The sequence below is a fragment of the Erinaceus europaeus genome, chromosome 1 (genome assembly GCF_950295315.1).
Source record: "Erinaceus europaeus chromosome 1, mEriEur2.1, whole genome shotgun sequence".
NCBI classification, from domain to species: domain Eukaryota; kingdom Metazoa; phylum Chordata; class Mammalia; order Eulipotyphla; family Erinaceidae; genus Erinaceus; species Erinaceus europaeus.
Genome location: NC_080162.1, coordinates 117,281,700 through 117,302,072, shown reverse-complemented (window position 1 = coordinate 117,302,072; position 20,373 = coordinate 117,281,700). Strand labels below are relative to the sequence as shown.

The 20,373-nt window shown below is 47.5% G+C and overlaps 3 protein-coding genes across 8 annotated transcripts in view; all 3 read right to left on the bottom strand.

Moving 5' to 3' along the window:
* CABIN1 (calcineurin binding protein 1) overlaps positions 1–2,692 on the bottom strand; it is a 148,385-nt gene extending 145,693 nt beyond the window's left edge. For 3 of the 6 annotated variants that reach the window (XM_016187153.2, XM_060195252.1, XM_060195245.1), the window contains exon 1: positions 2,615–2,692. The gene's annotated coding sequence lies outside the window, so the exon portion shown is untranslated. Of the gene's footprint in view, positions 1–2,137; positions 2,283–2,334; positions 2,410–2,494 lie in introns of those variants that run through there. The other 3 variants (XM_060195219.1, XM_060195236.1, XM_060195225.1) reach the window with 3 other exon arrangements.
* A 5,958-nt stretch (positions 2,693–8,650) lies between these two features.
* On the bottom strand, positions 8,651–10,803 carry LOC103111482 (D-dopachrome decarboxylase). The gene is made up of 3 exons (XM_007520765.3): positions 10,598–10,803; positions 10,135–10,310; positions 8,651–8,892 (listed from the first exon to the last, which is right to left on the bottom strand). The coding sequence occupies exons 1-3, from the start codon at positions 10,703–10,705 to the stop codon at positions 8,820–8,822; spliced, it is 357 nt and encodes a 118-aa protein (XP_007520827.1). The 5' UTR covers positions 10,706–10,803; the 3' UTR covers positions 8,651–8,819.
* Positions 10,804–13,401: 2,598 nt separating this feature from the next.
* LOC103111526 (glutathione S-transferase theta-3-like) lies at positions 13,402–19,074 on the bottom strand. Its single transcript, XM_007520812.3, has 5 exons — positions 18,955–19,074; positions 17,471–17,558; positions 15,070–15,220; positions 13,998–14,174; positions 13,402–13,681 (listed from the first exon to the last, which is right to left on the bottom strand). The coding sequence occupies exons 1-5, from the start codon at positions 19,064–19,066 to the stop codon at positions 13,487–13,489; spliced, it is 723 nt and encodes a 240-aa protein (XP_007520874.2). The 5' UTR covers positions 19,067–19,074; the 3' UTR covers positions 13,402–13,486.
* Positions 19,075–20,373: the final 1,299 nt, after the last annotated feature.

Below are 20,373 nucleotides of genomic sequence, written 5' to 3'. Positions count from 1 at the left end.
AAAAATTTTTCTATACAGGCCAAAGAGATAGCACAAGAGGTTTCTGCAACAGACTTTCATACCTGAGGCTCAAAGGCCCTAGGTTCAATCAGGTGTTTATCATTCTCTCTCCCTATCTCTCTCCCTTTCATTTCTCTTTGTCCTATCAAACAAATACGTGTTGGCAAAAGGCCTCTAGGATAACCCTGGTGGCAAAAGTAAAATAAAATATCCATTTTCAATTTTGATTTCTTGTGGATAAACAATGTGAAACTGGAGACTTCATTTTTATTTTTCAGAAATCCATTAGAATTAGCTAATTTAAGAAAGTAGCTACTGGACAGGGGTAGATAGCATAATCATTATACAAAGAGGCTTTCATACCTGAGGATCCCAGGTTCAATCCCCTGTACCACTATAAGCCAGAGCTGATCTCTGGAGGTGGGGGGGGAAGCCAGAAGCAAACATAACAACAACAATAATAACAACAAAGTAGTTATTCAATAAAAATGAAAAGACATCCAGGCGTGAAGCACAAGGACAAGCATAAGAATCTGGGTTCAGCAGGGGTAGATAGCATAATGGTTATGTAAACAGACTCTCATGCCTGAGGCTCTGAAATCCCAGGTTCAGTCCCCTGCACCGCCATAAGCAAGAGCTGAGCAGTGCTCTGGTAAAAAAAAAAAAAAAAATACAGGTTCAAGCCCCCGGCTCCCCACCTATATTGACATTGCTTTGCAAGCGGTAAAGCAGGTCTGCAGGTGTCTTTCTTTTCCCCTCTCAATCTCCCCTCCTCTCTCAATTTCTCTGTCCTACCCAACAACATTAATAGCAACAATAACGGCAAAAACAAGGGCAACAAAAATGGAAAAAAATGGCCTCCAGGAGCAGTGAATTCACAGTGCAGGCACCAATCCCCAGCAATAACCCTGGAGGTAAAAAAAAAAAAAAAAAAAAAAAAGACATCTATTTCATATCCCATATCAGCAGTGGCATTTTCTCAGAACAGCAGAATCAGGAGTTTAACCTCATAAGTTTCCAGAAAGTCTCTAGAATATGGTTTGTTTCCATGGCCTTAAGAACACACACTGAAGAGCAGCATACTTTTGAGCACACTGGCACACTGAGCACATTGACCAGATTAGCAGTGATGTCTCCTGGCATGCTCTGGCCTATGAGTCTAGGTGTGCAGCTGATGTGAGACTATCTGGCTGTGTTATCACTTAACATGATGCAAGCTACTTCGTTCTGAGTCTGGGTCTCAATTTTCTCTACCTTAAGCGGCTTTGGCCAGGACTAGGGGTACACATGCTAACAGGTCCACTGTTTTTGTACAGAATGGTTTACATTTTTAAAAGTTACCCCCCAAAAAAGTGACATATAAAAAATTGATATAAAATTCAGTGTCCATAAATAAAATCTTACTGAAACAAAACCTTACTCACTTGTATGTGTGGCTGCATCCACAATACACCCCAGAGCTGAACAGAGTACATATGGCACACAAAGTTTAAAAATCTTATCCCATTAGGGAAAGATAGAAACAGGCCGGGGGTATGGATCCACCTGCCAACATCCTCATCCAGTGGAGAAGCAATTACAGAAGCCATACCTTCCCCCTTCAGCCCCCCATAAAGATCTCTGGTCCATACTCCCAGAAGAAAAAATTGGGAAGCTTCCAATATATGCAATGGAACAAGAACTCCGGTAGTGGGGTCTGTGTGGAATTGTATCCCTGTTAGCCTACAATCTTATTAATCATTATTAAATCATGAATAAAAACTTTTTTAAAAATAAATCTTATTCTAGGGCCCGAGTAGTGGTGCCCCTGGTTGAGTGCACATGTCACAGTGCTCAAGGACCCGGATTCGAGCCCCTGGTCCCCACCAGCAGGGGAAAAGCTTTGCAGTGGTGAAGCAGGACTGCAGGTGTCTATCACCCTTCCCCTCTAGATTTCTGGCTGTCTCTATCCAATAAAAATAAACGTTAAAATTAAAAATAAATCTTATTCTAATTGTATCCATTCATTCACACACAAATCACAATGTTATATTATCACCCTAAAAACAAAAGTTTGCCAGGCCCTGAATGAGACTCCCTCTAATGATCTCTCAGTGCTAATCGAATTCACTTCCAAATCCGATAAAAGGAACCTTACTTGTGCTCATGGAATCCTGAACGGACACCTGCGAGGGTCAGCACCTGCAAGCTCAACTAGACCGCGTCTGCAGCCCAGGAAGAGGAGGGCGCGCGGTCCAGATGTTCAGGCCGGAATCTGGGGCCCGACCCCCGGCTCCCCGGGGGGCTGTGGACAAGTCCTCACCCGGGGGAAAGGGCCCAGGAAGCCGCACTCACTGGCAGGAAGGTCACGGGTCAAAGGTCAGTAGAATCAACGATGGCCCCCGTGGCTGACACAGAGCGCCCAGCACCAAGGGCCTCGCGGCTCTCGCTCTCTGACACTAAAGCTGCCAAACGACCCCCCCAACCCCCGCCACAAACACACAGACACACACACCCCGCCTCCAATCGAGTCTCGGCCGACGCTAGATGACCCCCGAGGCCTGCGACGCCACACTCTGACCCAAGCTCAGTAGAACCGGAACCCCACCCGCAAACAAGCGGTGGGGGAACTCACCAGGTGTCTCCACGGCAACTGCCTGCCCACCCGACCAGGCGCCGGCCGGCTGCGCGCCTCACAACAAGGACTATGCCCATTGGCTGCGGTGCCGGTTCCGCCAGCCAATCGGCGACGGCGCACGGGCAGCTGGCCCGCCAGGTGAATGTACCGGACTCAAAAAGCATCGGTACTAGTTTCTGGCTGCCCGACCCATCTCTTTCCTTTCTTTCCTTCCTTCCTTCCTTCCTTCCTGCCTTCCTGCCTTCCTGCCTTTCTTCCTCTTTCTCTTCCTTCCTTTCTTTTTAAATACTCCTTAAAAAATTTATTTATTTATTGGATAAAGACAGAAATCCTGAGGGAAGGGGGAGATAGAGAGGAAGGGGGGAAGAAAGACACTTGCAGCTCTTCACCATTTGCAAAGCCTGCTCCCTGTAGGTGGGGATCAGGGGTTCGAACCTGGGTCCTTGTGCATTGCAATGCATACATTTAACCAGGTGAGTCACTATCCACCTGCCACCTCTTCCTCCTCACCCCCCCCCCACACACACACACTCCTACCATCACCACTACTTTAGACCCTTCGTATTCCAGCCTCCACCTGGATTTGGTGTCTGACTCTTTAACAGTCATTTAATGATGGGCTGCTATTGTTATAGCAGGAACCGGTGTTCTGAAGATAATGGAACTGGACTGACACTTCAGTGAACCGGGGGAAAAATGTTTCTTCACGTTGCCTCTAAAGGCACAGATACAATCAAACTATTGAAACCTAGAAGGTGGGGGGTGGGGAGTGAGGGGAAGACACACAGGATGAGTAAAGAAGGGATAAAATTCTAGAGCTGAAAATAGGTTCCAACATTGAAGAGTTTCAACTAATGTATCCTGACTAAGGGAGGTAATGGCTCCTGGGCACTTGACATTTTAATCACAGTGAGGTTGAAAGTCACAGGGTTCACAGTGAGGTTGAAAGTCATACCTACTTGAGTTCAGCAAGTGGATGGTGGGTGAGTTAGTTATTGCAGAGTAGAAGTGGGGGACTTGTATGTACAGGATTTCACCTTTCCCAGGCTGACTTTATATTCTTATTTTTATTGAGAGGAGAGAGACCACAGCACCGGGGCTACCGATATGGTGCTCCAACCTGGCCACTATGACAAGGACTACACCCTCCCCAACCCCAAGAAATATATTATGACTTTCTGAGGTTTTTTGTTGTTTTTTTTTTAATCTACAGACAGTAAAACCATAGTAAAGTTCAATAAAGCTTTACCAATACACAAAACAATTGGGCCACAGACTTTGATTTTGAAAGAAGTGTTACAATTAGTCAGCAGGGCAGTGAGCAGAAATATAAAACATTATCAAAATTTCATGGACACTATGCAATGCTGGATGTAGTTCCTGCCCATCTGAGTTATATCTTGGAAGACTCTGGAGTCAAGCAGTTGAAAAATATGGGACTAGCATAATGGCTATGCAAAAAGACTTCCACTTCAGGTTAAATCCCTCACCATCACCACCATACAAGCCAGGGCTGAGCAGTGCTATGGAGAAAAATTAAGTAGCAGGGAGCTGAGTGGCTAAGATCTGGAGATGAGAAACAGTGCAGGCCATTCTCTAGTCTCTAGTAGCACTATATCACTAGAAGGCAAAGCCTAGGACCACTGTGGGGAGAAATAATGGGGGAGGTTATCCCTCACCACAGGTATATTACTGATCATTCTCACACCAAGCTCAGGGTGACAGTTTGAAGGCAGAGAGATCCGATAGAATTATATTGCTTTGTGATCTTGCTAGTGTCAGGCTTGAATATCTCCTTGGGCACATCAACCATTCATTCACTTCCAACTCAAAGAATTTCCCAGGTCCCTTTAGGAAGCAGAGCACCCTTATTGACAGAAAGGAGTTCAGAAAAATACTTGGGACCAGAAGCCTGGGGAAGAAATCCTAAACTCATGAGACTTCAACAGTGGTCAGGTATGAACATAGCAGGTACAGGCACAGCCCACTGTAAACTGTACTATGAAAAAAAAAATCACAACTTGGCATTTCACTGGTGCAATAAAGACAAGGATGATCAAAGCTTCACATATGCCAGGAAAAAGTGTCTACCACAGTGTAAAGGTCACAAAATGTTAACTCTACACCAAACCTCTATAAGGAAACAGAAAAGGAGACTTCCTTTGGGATCTCCCTACCCAACCTGCCCACTTTCCTGCTGAAATGTCAAGGCAAGATATGACATTAAGATAGGGAGCCATTGTTATCGGTCATTCCTATCAGGAACAACACAATAGACCTTGTGGGCCCCCCATAGGACCTTGCCCTCAACTTGGATCAACAATGGTAGAGAATGTTCCATCCTCCGAAGGGAGGCTGGACAACAAACTCTATGCTACACCTGAGAAGATGGGTCCTGATATTGGGGCAGCTTGGAATGTTCCTACTCATGACCACAGAATGTGAGCTCAGATCTACAGGGATGCAGAGGTCACATAGGCTTCCAAGCTGAATATGGGCCCCACATCACATCAAATCGATGGGGTTTACAGTTAACAATATTTATACACCTTTCCCATATTTGGGAGCTACTCTCTTCCTTGATCCAGCTTTCTGGTCCTTTTTCCAGCCATGACATCACCTCCCCAGACAATAACTAGGATCCACCTACATATCAGATTTCAGGCTCAGGCAAAAAAAAAAAAAAGCACTAGTATAGCCACAGGCCCTTTGGAATATAACTAAAATATGCCTACTAGCTATTTACAGAATGGAGGGGCCCCCAACTCTTCATCTGCACTATTCCAGTCTTTAGGTCCATGATTGTTCAACAATGTTTGACTTTGTATGTTAACTCTATTTTCAACCACCAGGTTCCAGATGCTAGCATGATGACCAAATTTCCCTAGACAGATAACCCCACCAATGTGTCCTGGAGCTCTGCTTCCCCAGAGCCCTTCCCCACTAGAGAAAGAGAAAGACATACTGGGAGTATGGATCGACCTGTCAACGCCCATGTTCAGTGGGAAAGCAATTACAGAAGCCAGACCTTCCACCTTCTGCATCCCACAATGACCTTGGGTCCATACTCCCAGAGGGTTAAAGAATAGGAAAGCTATCAGGGGAGGGGATGGGATAGAGTTCTGATAGTAGGAATTGTGTGAAGTTGTACCCCTTTTATCCTGTGGTTTAGTCAATGTTTCCTTTATAAATTAAAAAAAAATGGGGAAAAAAAAGATAGGGAGCCACCCCCACCTACAGGCAGAAAGCTTCACGAGTGGTGAAGCAGGGCTGCAGGTGTCTGTTTCTCACTCTCTCTCTCTCTCTCTCTCTCTCTATATATATATATATATATATATATATCCCTTCCCTCTCAATTTCTGTCTCTATCCAATAATAAATAATAAATAAATGAAAAAAAAAAAAAGATAGGGAGCCAGGAGGGAGCGGGTGGTGGCGCAACTGGCTGAGCACACATTACAGCGCTCAAGGACCCAGGTTCGAGCCCCTGGTCCCCATCTGTAGGGGGAAAGCTTTGCAAGTTGTGAAGCAGGGCTGCAGGTGTCTCTGTCTCCATCACTCCCTTCCCTCTCGTTTTCTGGCTGTCTCTATTAAATAAATAAAGATAATGCAAAAAAAACTTAAGAAGATAGGGAGCCAGGGTCCCCCTTATCCACTTCCTAAGAGCAGACATTGCAATTCCAGGTTTACCATTCTGGGACATGGGTTTTTACAAAATGTGCAGGAATACAGATTTTTTGTGTGTGTTTTACTTTATTTATTGGATAGAGACAGAAAAGGGGGGATGTAGAGGGAGAGACACCTACAACACTGATTCACAGCTTGTGAAGCTTTTCGCTGAAGGTCCTTATGTGCTGTAGCATGTGCTCTCAACCAGGTGTGACACCCGCCCAGAACAAGAAATAGAGAATTCTTAGCAAGTTATGGAAGATGGAGTTTGAGGATATCCAGAGAAACCCAGTTTTCCCTATTTTCTTGCTAGGCATAGAAGTCTATGGGATACCTGGCTATGCAGGCAGACAGGAACATTTATTTATTTATTTTTAATTTTCATTTATAAAATGGAAATATTGACAAGACCATAGGATAACACAATTCCTACCACCACAACTCTGTATCCCATATTCTCCCTTGAAAATTTTCTTATTCTTTATCCCTCTGAGAGTATGGACCCAGGATCATAATGGGGTACAGGAGGTAAAAGGTCTGGCTTCTGTAATTGCTTCCCAGCTGAACATGGGCATTGATAGGTCGATTCATACTCCTATCCAGACAGGAACATTTTACTGGTCAGCAAAATCTGCAGAAAGGCCCAAGCTGGACCATCTGTCCCCAGGAGCCTATACATGGGACATTGCAATACTGAGGCTTATAGGAATCTTTCAAATGAAAAAAATATTTCTTTTAAAAAAAATTTTTATTATCTTTATTGGATAGAAACAGCCAGAAATTAAAAGGGTAGTGGGAGATAGGGAGAAAGATACCTACAGCACTGCTTCATCACTCATGAAGCTTTCCCCTTGCAGGTGGGGATCAGGGGCTTGAACCTGGGTTCTTCTGCATTATAACATATACACTTAACCAGGTGTGCCACCACCTGACCCCTACAAAGATATTTCACATACATATTTGGTCTTCATCCAGTTTCCACCTTGAAGCTCTCCAAACCCTTGTATTTTCCCAAGTCTTATCTTGTGATAAGGCTTTATGTTAATGAAGACTTTTTTTTAAGTTTCTTTAATTTTTTATATTTATTTATTTATTTTCCCTTTTGTTGCCTTTGTTTTATTGTTGTAGTTATTACTGTCATCGTTGTTAGATGGGACAGAGAGAAATGGAGAGAGGAGGGGAAGACAGAGGAGAGAGAAAGATAGACAGACACCTGCAGACCTGCTTCACCACCTGTGAACACCCTGCAGGTGGGGAGCTGAGGGCTCAAACCAGGATCCTTATGCCAGCCCTTGCACTTCGAGCCACCTGCGCTTAACCCACTGTGCTACTGCCAGACCCCCCCCTTTATTAAGACCCTGAAGAAGGGGGCTGATTGCCCAAAAAAAAAGAGAAACTACAAATAATAGAGGGTAGGACTTCCAATTCCACCCTCAAGCTCAGGAAGAGGGGAGAGATGCTGGATGGCCAGTGGTTTAATCATTGAAATAAGACATACCCACAAGAAGGGGCTCAGAGAGCTTCGAGGTCAGTGGAGAATGATGCACCTGGAAAGGAAAGTCCAAGCCCTTTCCCCCTACCTGAATAGCTACCTATTTAGCTATTCCTCTTATCTCTTATGTAATCTGGTGATCTGTTGAGTAAGTGAGTTTCTTCAGTTCCATGAGCTGCTCTAGCAAAGTAATCAAACTTGAAGGGGGTCAGGAGAATCTGAATTATAACTAGTTAATCTAAGCAGGAGCACTTTCATCTGTAGCCAGTTGATCAGAAGCCTGGGTAATAACCTAGTCTGAAATGAAGTGTGGTCTTAGGAGACTTGAGGCCTTAACCTATGGAAACTGAGGCTATCTCCTGGTAGGTGCTGTCAGATAGCCTACTGGTGTCTGAGAATTGTTTGTTGCTATAAAAAAGCCTCCACACACTCATTAGAAGTTGGGTTCAGGAGCTCTATACAGGCATGGAGAGGAAGGTCTTCAGGCTAGCCCTCCATCCTCAGACATGAGCAGCCTCGATATATGCACACCCAGTAGAGCACAAGGACCACAGCTCAAGCCCCCAGTCCCCACCTGCAGGGGGGAAGCTTCAAAAGTGGTAAAGCAGGGCCACAGGTGTCTCTCTGCCTCCTATCTCTACCTTCCCTCTCAATTTATTCTATCCAAAAACAGACGTGTGTGTGTGTGTGTGTATGTGTGTGTGTGTGTGTGTTTTAATCCTTGGAATAACTGAGAATGAATATATATATATATCAACATCTCTGAACACAGGGAATATCCAATAATCATAGGTTCCCCACTTTGAACCAACCCCATTGTTCAGGGTAGCCCAGAATGTTCAGGAGGGAGAAAAGGAAATTAAAAAGTCACCTTTGAAAACAGAAGCTCTCTTTGTTTATTTGCAGAAGGACAAGGAAGAGGACTATTGTCTGCATACCAGGAGGTGCCTGACATTCCTATCCACAGATCCTTCTCTGCCAGCAGGGTTTTCTGGGAGTGGTGGACCAGCTCATGGATAACCTAGAAGCCCTCTGTGTCAATCATAGAAAAGTCATGACGGTCCCCTTCTTGCCAATCTGCCAGGGCTCCACAGGGTAAAAGCGGACAACTATCCTTTAGAATACAAAGAAGAAAAAAAAAGATGTCATCAGCTCCTTGGGTAATTATACCCCAAATTCCAAGGTCCTAACCAGGCACCCCCACTATGGGCTTCTAGACCAGTCTACCTTACCCACTAGGCATTTCACAAGCCTGCCTCATTCCATTAATGATCTCCCCACCCCCATGTCTCTAGACAGTGAACCTGTCAGGTGGATGGTGGCTGCCCCATGACACTCAACACAGCAGTCTCTGTGGTCAGTATATTCTCAATTGATTGTCTCAGTACACCAGCCCTCCCTCTTCCAAACTGTAAGACTCCATGGGACAGCAGTACCTCAGCCACATTTTCTTAAAGCCTGACTCAGAATAAGGCACAGGGCAACACTCACTTATGACTGTGGCGTGAGTGAGCATGTCCTTCCTCAGAAGTGATGGCAAGTTCCTGGCAAAAAGCACCAAGATACTTGGGATAATCTAGAAAGAGTTGTGTGTGACAGCTGACAGCTCAGGAAAAAAATAAATAAAAAGCCTAATGGCAGCCCTGAAGAAGGTAGGGTGGATAAGGTGCTATAGTGTCAATCATGAGGCTATAAGTTCGATCCCCTGCATCACATGTGCCAGAGTGATGTTCTGAGTCCCCCCATTAATAAATGGATAAATAAGAAAAATAGGCCCACTGCACAAAAGCAAAGGACTCTAGAGAAGGAGGGAAAGAGACAGGATGAAGGAACAATAGGGGGGAGGAGGAGGAGGAGGAGGAGGGGAGGGGGAGGGAGGAGGGGGGAGGGGGAGGGGGAGGAAGAAAAAGAAAGGAAAGGTAAGGTAAGGAAAGGCAAAGAAAAAGGGAAAAATGTAATGAACCAGAGATGATTCATTTCCAGGTTTGCTTGGAGTACCCCAGCTGTGCTAGACCTAGAACCCAAGTGTCCACACAGAAAGCCAATGTTCTTTCCACTACTTCAGACTAGGCCACAGGCGCAAAGGTCACAGCTTAGGACATATCAAACATGTGCTCTGAAGATAATGAAAACTGCATAATGAATTATCTAGAAAGAACACAGGGTGCATACCCCCAAATCCCTCCTGAGCAGTCTTAAAAAGGTCTAGAAAATGACTCTTGCCTTTCTAAGCAATGGAGAAGCCTGAAGGCAGGTGATGAAGTGATCAAAAGCGCGTGGGGCAGACAGTAGGCCCCTCATGGTCAGGGTAAGGAATGTATGTTTTCTCTGAGATGGGATTCCCACCCCTACGCACCGGTCCTGGCCCAGTTTCAGCTCCTTGGTGAGGAACTCAAAAAGGCGCGCGCTGTGGCCTCGGTTCTCCTCGGCAGTGCCCACCACACCAATAGAGGAGACGAGCAGCTGCGCGCAGGGCTCCGCCGAGCCGTTCACTGCCATGAGTAGGCCGGGCCGCACCGTCACATTCACGCGCTGGAGGGACAAAGTCTCCCCTAAGGCGGGTGCAGGATGGGCTGGGCTCCCCCACCACCACCCCGACCCTCGTGGGGAAGGACTAGCCCCGGTCCGGTCGGGATCCTTGGAGGTCACGTCGGGTCCTGGCTAGGAAGGTGACTGGGGCACACGTGGGGGGTGGGATGGCGGCATCACCGAGGTCGGGAGGGCAAGGGTCCCCCGGAAGAGGGGGTCAGGGACGCCGGCAAGGCTTGCCCTCTGCTCCCCCAGCTCTCCCCAGCCCGTGCTCCCCAGCCCACGCTCACGTCCTCGGGCTTGCCCAGGATGGCGGCGGTGGCCGCACAGAGCCGCTTCTCCAGCCCTGCAGGCACACTGCCAGCCGGCAGGTTGGTGTCGAGCTCTACAAACGGCATTTCCTACAGCAAGGCACGCGAGAAGCCGCAACTAAGAAGCACCCGGCCCGAGTAGGTGGTCCCTAGGTCTCCGGGGGGCGTGGCGAGATAGCGGCACAACGCGGATCCTTGTGTTCCATTGGCTGGAAGGGCCACACCCCCGCCTCGCGCATCTTCACTGCGCCTGCGCAGATTTCCGGAAATCCCTTTGCCCTGCCGGAAACTGGATTTTGGCCAAGCCTCAGCTCCGCCCACTATGCCACTGCCCTACTGTGGCACAGGACGTTGAACTTCGTGATCTGTTTCCTGTGCTTTGCCTAACTGTGATTTGATATTATTGGAGCCTTAAAACATTTGTTGGGGTCGAGCGGTAGCACAACGGGTTAAGCGCATGTGGCGCAAAGCACAAGGACCAGCGTAAAGATCCCGGTTTGAGTCCCGGGCTTCCCACCTACAGAGGGTCGCTTCACAGGCGGTGAAGCAGGTCTGCAGGTGTCTATCTTTCTCTCCCCCTCTCTGTCTTCCCGTCCTCTCTCCATTTCTCTCTGTCCTATCCAACAACAACGACAGCAAGGGCAGAGGGTAGATAGCATAATGGTTATGCAAACAGACTCTCATTTCCTGAGACTCCAAAGTCCTAAGTTCAGTCCCCCGCACCACCAGAGCTGAACAGTACTCTGGTTAAAAAATAAAAAACTTTTTTTAAACAACAGCAATAACAATAATAATAACAATGATAAACAACAAGGGCAACTAAAGGGACAAAAATAGCGTCCAGGAACAATGGATTCGTAGTGCAGGCACTGAAACCCAGTAATAACCCTAGAGGCAAAAAAAAAAAAAATCTGTTAAGTCATTGCTACTGTTTCAGTCAGACATTCAATGGGTGCATCTCTGCATCAGGCCTGGGGTCACAGACGTTGACACATGGTGAGAGTGGACAAAGAACCTCGGGTTCACTGCATTGCTAACTGACCCCCTACTTGCCCGCCCTGGACATCCTGTCTTTGTGACTTCTTGGGCAGACATCAACATTGTCTTGTAGGACTGCCCAACAGAGGTGGAAATCAGATTCCAAAGGAATTAGGTACACTACTTTTTCATAAAGATTTACTCACCTTTATAAAACAAGGAAATTGCATTATTGGTTGTGCAAAAAAGACTTTCATGCTTGAGGTTCCAAAGTCCCAGGTTCAGTCTCCTGTACCACTATAAGCCAGAGCTAAACAATGCTCTGGTAAAATATATATTCTGTTAATAACAAAGAAGAGAGAGAGAGAGAGAGAGAACCAGAATATCACTCTATTACACACTATACTGGGATTCAAACTTGGGACTTCATGCTTGTAAGTCCATCCCACTCCATCACCTCCCAGGTAGCAGGAGCCATATATATTTTTTAAAGTATGTATTTATTTATTTATTCCCTTTTGTTGTCCTTGTTGTTTTACTGCTGTCGTTGTTGGATAGGACAGAGAAATATGGAGAGAGGAGGGGAAGTCAGAGAGGGGGAGAGAAAGACACCTGCAGACCTGACAGGATAAGAATGTAGTAAGAGTAGGGCACCAAAGTAAAAACCCTGTGGTGAGTGGGAGGGTGGACATGCGACTTCCTGGGCTGGTGGAGGGTGGGGTGGGGGTGGGGGAGTGGGAATGGGACACAATCTTTTGGTGATGAGAATGGTGTTTATGTACACACCTATTAAATTGTAGTCATATAAATCACTATTTAATTAATATGAGGGGAAAATTGATTGTATGTCTAACAAAGGGACTTTTCAAAGTTAACCCAATTACCAAATAATGTGATGATAACTGTAACTATCTATTGTCTTCTTGAACCCTAAGACAGCAGGAACCTCACATCTCCACTATAGAGCCTAAACTTCCCCCAGTCCTGGGACCCTAGGGTAGGGCCCACTTTCCTGTATGCTTCTCCCAATTCTTATCAAATAATATTGCATCCGCTAATTGCAACCTAATCAACGCAACGAGTGCCACCCCAGCATGCTTCACCTCAGACTGTGTCCAGAGACTTCAGGTGTGGAACGACAACCCTTCAGCTTCATCACTCGGGTGAGACCTTTCCTTTCATAGTATTCTCTAATTCCATCCCAGGTGGTTCACTTCCTAACAAAGTCCCAAAACCTAGATAGACCAGGTTCCAGGAGATAGAGCATATGTTCACAGGTATCCATAAACTAGGGCAAATATATACCTGAACGCAGTAGTACACTAGAGTTTGCAGTGAGTACCCCCCAACACTTAATCTCCACTATTCCAACCTTTGGGTCCATGATTCTTCAACAAATTGTTTGGCTTTGTATGTTAACTCTCTTTTCAGCCACCAGGTTCCAGATGCCATCAGGATGCTGGCTAGGCTTCCCTGGACTGAAGACCCGACCAATGTGTCCTGGAGCTCCGCTTCCCCAGAGCCCCACCCTACTAGGGAAAGAGAGAGGCAGACTGGGAGTATGGATCGACCAGTCAACGCCCATGTTCAGCGGGGAAGCAATTACAGAAGCCAACTCTCCCACCTTCTGCAACCCACAATGACCCTGGGTCCATGCTCCCAGAGGGCTAGAGAATGGGAAAGCTATTGGGGAGGGATGGGATAATAAACAAATGAAAAGAATGTAGTAAGAAGACAAATAAAAGGAGAAACACAGGCCTGAATCAGAAAGGAAATGGCAGCAGAGACTGCACAGGAGTTCTCACTAATTCCACAGAAGGGCAGCTCCAGCTCTTTATTATAAAAGCAGTTTCCATCATTGTTGGTGACTCCTCAGGCCCAGCCCCTCACTCAATGTAAAAACACCTGCAGTAGAGGCTTCAGTTTCTCCTTTATGGCAGTGTCTGCTGGAGGCAGGTCCTTGATCTTCATGATGTGTGTATGGGCTTCCTTGAAGAGGTTCTCCCCCACTTCAGTCTCCACACGCTGGCGCCATGTGGCCAGCTTGGGTCGGCTTTTGAAGACTTGGCATCCAGCACTGACTGGCTGTTAGGAAAGAGAGCCAAGAGGAAGGGGTTGGGCATGGTCAGGGACAAGGCAGCAGCATGACCTGTTTGGGGCACCCACAACATCAGTATTTTCCTCCTCTGCCACATTTGTAGTTGTCCTCTCCTGGGAGACACGGGGCGGTCCTCAATATCCCTACAAATTGGGGTTTTGAAACTCCATTTCACAGATAAGGCCACTTATCTTAGGAGGGCTCAGAGAAGAAAGTGACTGACCCAGGACACCACAGTCAGAAGGGCAGCATGAGCTGGTCCAGACTCCTCTCTGAGTATCCCAGTGCCCTTATAGTACTCACATGCATCAGCTCTGTGATAGCTACCAAGTCAGCCACTGAGACTTGGGGCCCAGCAAGGAAGGCCTGGTCCTTCAGGAATTTGTCCTCAAGCAGCTGTAGGCATCTGTCCAGTTCAACCAGAGTAGACGCCAACAACTCAGGGGGCACAGGTTCACCCAGGAACACAGGGATTATCAGCTGGTAGGTGAGCAAGTAAGGAGAAGGCTCAGTGTCCACCTAAAGACTAGCGTGGTTCCTACTTATATCCAGTCTCTTACAATCCTCCCATATATATGTATGTGTGTATATATATGTATATATTAGATTTACATTTATTATTATTTTTATTTTATATTTATTTATTTTCCCTTTTGTTGCCCTTGTGTTTTTATTGTTGTAGTTATTGTTGTTGTTATTGATGTTGTCATTGTTAGATAGGACAGAGAGAAATGGAGAGAGGGGGTAAGACAGAGAGGGGGAGAGAAAGATAGACACCTGCAGACCTGCTTCACTGCCTGTGAAGCGAATCCCCTGCAGGTGGGGAGCCGGGGGCTTGAACCAGGATCCTTACATCAGTCCCTGAGATTTGCACCATGTGAGCTTAACCCTCTGCGCTACCGCTCGATTCCCTGATTTATATATTATTTATGAGAAAGAGAAGAGAAAGCCAGAGCATCACTTTAGCACATGCAATGCCAGGGTGTGAACTTGGGACATCATTCTTAAGAGTCCAAGCCCTGCTTTGCTTTGTACACAGCCCAGGATTGAGCCCAGCCCTCACTGCACTGAAGGAAGTTTCAGTGCTGTGATCTCTTTCATTTTTCTCTTCCTCTCTTTCTATCTAGAGAGAGAGAGAGAGAGAGAGACTGAAAGAGGAGGCTAGTAGGAGACTTGGAGGAGAGGTGGAGAGAGTAGGAAAAGAATGTGTGTAGCAAAGTAAAGACTCCATTCTACAAACCTTCCTCTCCCCCACCACCACTGCCCCCACTAAATCAATATCCCCAGGCTGCCAACAGTATGAAAACACCATCCTTCCAGCATCCAGGAAAAGGTCCTCAGCTCCCATGTGTCACCTGACCTGGACAAAGCTCACCTTCTGCCACATGACCCTCGTGCAGCTACTCCTCAGAGCCGTGTGCTGCCAAGCCAGATATTCATCCACACGGGCACGGGCCTGCAGGTCCTGGGGGTACCAGTGGTCAGGGGTCTGATACTTGCGGCTGAGGTACAGCAGGATAGCCACACTAGAGGATGTGGTGGGGTGAAGAACAGGTCCCAGTCACTTTGCAGCCGCTGCTCCAGGGGACCAGACCTGGATGGGGCAGTTCCAAGATGCTTCTGTGCCTCTCTCAACTATCTCTATGGTGCTGAGGAGGACGTGAGGCTTAGAGAGTAACCTCCAGAGTCTCACAGCTCTATGATGGGCCATCCCTGCATCAGAACTAGAGGCACCCAACGAAAATAAAAAACATGTCAGGATTTTCAAAGTAGAGGAGCACAGGCAGTAAACTTTCCACAAGGAAAGGGAGATAGCATGGGATTTGAAGGATGAGAGCAACTCAAATACTACTCCTTCATCTATGTAAAACATGACGTACCAGAAGTAAGGCCAGTTAGTTCTTCAGACTCTCTTAAGGTTGAAACAAGGCTTCTAGATGACATGGGACACTGTTTCCTGCCCAATCTCAGCTCCTTTTTACCTGTGCAAGCTTACAGCCCCTCCTCCCACACTATGTCTGGTCTGTTCATCCTGACCCCCAAAGCACTTTGTCTCTGTGCTTGTCAGACTGTCCAGTAAACACAAGTTCTAAAGTCAAGTAGAACCTGAGTCTGGCTCAAATGCAGCCTTGGTAAAGGATACCATCTTTTAGCCACCAACCCAGAGGCTGGCCTGAGTTCTCATCAATCCCATCCCCTTCTCCCCCCCCCCACCTTTTTTTTTGCCTCTAGGGTCATCACTGGGACTCAGTGCCAGCACTACAAATCCACTGTTACTGGAGGTAATTTTTTCCCATTTTATTGGACAGGACAGAGAGATTGAGAGAGGAGAGGGAGATAGAGAGGGAGAGAGAGGTATACCGCAGATCTACTTCACTGCTTGTGAAGCATCCCCCCTGCAGGTGGAGGCAGCAGGACCTTGAACCTGGATCCTTGCTCGGGTCCTTGTGCTTAGTACTATGTGCCCTTAACCAGGTGCTCCACCGTCCAACCCCCAAACCCATCCATTTTTAACCCTTCAGGTCAAGTTTCAGGGAGAGTCAGAAGAGACTACTTACTTCCCTTGCACTCCTAGCACCCCCAACCTGGATTAACTAGCAAGTCGACAGAGGGGTACTCCAAACTCTTATGACTATAGCTGACTCCTACACAAGCCCTCTGGTGGCCCTGGCTCACCTCCAGTAAAGATGAGTCTTCTCCATATGTTACTCTTTTTTCTTTTTAAAATTTTTTATTATATATTGGATAGAGACAGCCAGAAATCAAGAAAGTAGGGGAGATAGAAAGGGAGAGAGAAAGAGAGATACCTGCAGCCTTGCTTCACCACTGGCAAAGCTTTCTCCCTGAAGGTGGGGACCGGGGGCTCGAACCCAGGTCCTTGAGCACTGTAACATGTGCACTCAACCGGTAGACTCTTCACATGATATCAGACTCAAATTCACACCCATCCCTTCCTTACATTCTGTCTTTTCTCTGTGGTGTTCAACCTGACATATTTATATAGATTATGGTTGATCCTCCCCTTTTAGAGCTCTAAGGGGAGCAAGGGCTTAGAAATGTTCATTGTGGGGATGGGTGGTGGTGCACCTGACTGAGTGTACATGTTGCACTGCACAAGGACCCAGGTTCAAGCCCCCAGCCCCCACCTGCAGAAGGAAAGCTTGAAGAGTGGTGAAGTAGTGCTGCAGATGTCTCTGTCTCTTTCCCTTTCTATCTCTCCTTCCTCTCTATTTCTGGCTATCTCAGTCTGATAAAGTTAATTAAAAAAATAAAAAGAAAAGAAAGAAATGTTCACTGCTCAGACCTCAGGCCCAGACGGTCTCTGGTCTTGGGGTGGGGTGGTACTGAGCAAATCATCACTGAAGCTCTCTGGGTATTGCCATGGTTCAAGAAAATGAGACTTGCCCCACAGTATCTGTGGGAATAATGGCACCAAAGGGCCTGGACCAGATGCTGCTCAGTATTTAGTGCTGTCCTTCCACCTCAAGACTGGCTGGCAGTGAAGCAGCCAGAAGTGGGCAGGGGTTGCTTCCTGTTACCTTGTGCAAGTTCCTCCCCTCTCCTGGCTTCATCTGTTCAGTGTGAGGGGGAGCTGAGATGCCATAACTTCAACAGCTCCTCTCAGCCTCAGAGCACCTTCGCCAGCTTTAACCAACTCTTCACACCCTGAGGCTGGCACAGGTGCTAGGGCTCATAAGCTGGAACTTACATCATCAAGAACAGACACACTGACAGTTGGCTGCCCACACCTCCTAGATTGCACAGTAGTTCAGTACCTCTCAGCCAAAGTAAAGTCTCCATCCTTTAAGGCTGGAACCTTCCTCAGAGGGTTCACCTGGACAAAAGCATCACTGTGGTGTTCACCTGTGTGAGAGAGCAGTGAGGTGATGGGGAAAACGGAGACTTTTCAGTTCTTTCCTTGACTCCCTCACCCCAATACCCAGGCACCAGCTTTCTGAAGCCCCTGTTTAGATAGGGTGCATGATGGGAGAGGGCACTCCACTGGTCACAGGCCCTGATCTCACCTGAGGGCCACACTTCCCCCAAGTCCATCTGCCTTGGGACCACGACCAAACTGCACCTCAACTTGGGCTGAGGGGGGGGGTGGAGATTCCCCATCTCATCAGGTTTATCTATTCACAGGGCTTGTCACCTATCTGTCCACACCCCAAAACTCAAGCCACACCTACTCCCAACCGTCAGCCCAGCCCTGATGTTACCAGGGACACCTGTCCCATTCCGTCATCCAGCCTCCAAACTCAGCTATTTGTTTCCTGTGTAGAAATTTCAAGGATCCACCTCCAGTGGGGGAGTTTCCAGGACTGACTGACTTCTGCATGCCTCCCCTGTCCAAGCCAGTTTTGGAGGGCACACCTATGAAGTCAGCCAGCATCCAGCCTGGCTACAGGCCTATTGGTGCACTTCTCTGCCTTCTGAATGGACAATGCCTGTGTGTCCACCTCCTATCCCAAGCAGTGCTGGAAAGGCAGGACTACATAGCAGCATAGCCACCGCCAGTCCAGACTGGGTGCACCACAAGCAGGTAGGCAGGCTCCAACTAACAGGACCTTCCAGGCTGCCCAAAGAGCTCTGGATCCAGAACTGCTGAGTTACATCCCTGACTCTCTCTCTCTCAATTTTATTTATTACTGGATAGACAGAGAAATTAATAGAGGAGGGGGAGATAAGGAAAGAGACAGACACCCGCAGCTCTACTTTACCACTGGTGAAGATTTCCCCCTGCGGGTGGGGACCAGGGGCTTGAACTTGGGTCCTTGAGCACTGTAGTGCTTTTAACCAGGTGCACCACCACTTGGCTCCTAGCCCTGACCTTCTCTGTTGTAAAGGTGGAGAGGGGCCAGACTAGGGTGGACAGGAATAGAGACTAGATCCAGGTGGAACAACCTCTTACAGGAGATGTAGAGACTCAGGAGATGTGGAGTTCTATCAGGAAAAGAGGAGGTCCAAGCCCTGAAATGGTATTCAGGCCGTCTTCCCACTTCTCTACACACCCCTATACCGCCACCGAGCTCCACGTACTCTGCTTCCCCTTAACTTGTATTTTAAAGAGTGTTTCCGTATTCACTAGGCAAAGATGGAGATTGTTTGTAAAATACACAACTGGTGACGGCTGCAATGATCTCTGCACTAGGAGACCATCTCCTCCGGTCCGTCTGCACACGCTGGCAGACCTCAAGGTAGCATAGGTAGACCCACAGATGTGCATGTGTGTGGGGGTCTGTCTGAAGGCAGGACCCACATTTGAGCAGCTCCACTGTGCGCAGCTCGAACGGGATACAGTTCTTCTTGGCGAAGATGTAGACGGCGCGGCAGGGCTGGGACAGCAAGTCCAGGTAGAGCTCCAGACCCATGGCGGGGCGGCGGCCAGACTCAGGGCAGGGGGTGGGGGTGGGAGGTGGGTGTATGTGTGTGTCAGGTGGAGTACAGGGACCACGAGCAGGAACCGCCAGCCTCGCCCCAGCCACGCCTCTCTGCCCATTGGCTGGTTCTGCATAAGTTTGAGCCAATCAGCGACGTCGCTTGCTATCTCCTTTCCTCCAGGATGTTGGGCTCTGAGCCTAGACTAGGGCAAAGGTGCAGCTTCCAGCCAGGTACTTGTCTGTGTGGGGGCAAGACCTGGGCAAAGAGGCCCTGAACCACAGTGCCACCCGGGGCTACTTAGGACTGTGGCTGTTTTGTCTTTTTCACCTGTTTCCCCAGTGAGAAGTGAGCAGCAGGGAAGTAGTGGGAAGAGTTTGATGAGCTTACCAGAAAGGTAGACACGCCTGGAAAAAGGTGGGGAAAGTTGGGACTAAGGCAGGGAATAAATTAGGCAAGAGAACTCAGGGAAATGGCACACTTTCTGTGATTCTCACGTGGTTGTGCACAAGCGGAAACTTTCTGCACTTTTAAAGTTTTTTATTATTGTTTTATTTTTATTTATTAGATAACCAGAAATCAAGAGGGCAGGAGAGATAGAGAGGGAGAGAGAAAGAGAGACACCTGCAAAACTGCCTCACCACTCACAAAGATTTCCCCCTGCAAGTGGGGGTCAGGGGTTTGAGCCCAGGTCCTTGCACGCTGTAATATGTACTCTCAGCCAGGTCCACCACTTTTCTTTAGAGAGAGAGAGACCAGGGCACTATTCAGCTCTGGTTTATGGTGGTGCTGGAGATTAAACCTGGGACCTTAGAGGCTCAGTCATGAAAGTCTTTTGCAGAACCATTATGCTGTGTCCCCAGCCCACATACTTTTTAAAAAACTTATTTATTTACTATGCTGTATCATACACACCCTCACCATATTTTATGTCCTTTGACATTATTTGCATATAGCTATGCCACCGGTTGCTTTTGTCCTCCCTGGACTAAGCTTTTAAACTTTTAAAAGTGCCCACACACTTTCTATCTCACTTCTTGAAATAAAGTTTGCATACCTGACCCATGGAGTCTTTCATGATATCATTTCTTCTGAAACAATATCTGTGAGTGGACCAACAACCCCCAGGGAGATACTGGCCTTTAGCCCCCCTCCATGGACCCAGAGCCAGCCCTCCCACAACACCTGAACCTCAAAAGCCTGCCTTTGTCAAGTGGAGCAGGAGAGATGGTCATGGAAAGTGGATGGCAAGATAGCTTCCAGTACAGACCCATAGTGAATTTAGGGTCTATCTGGCTGG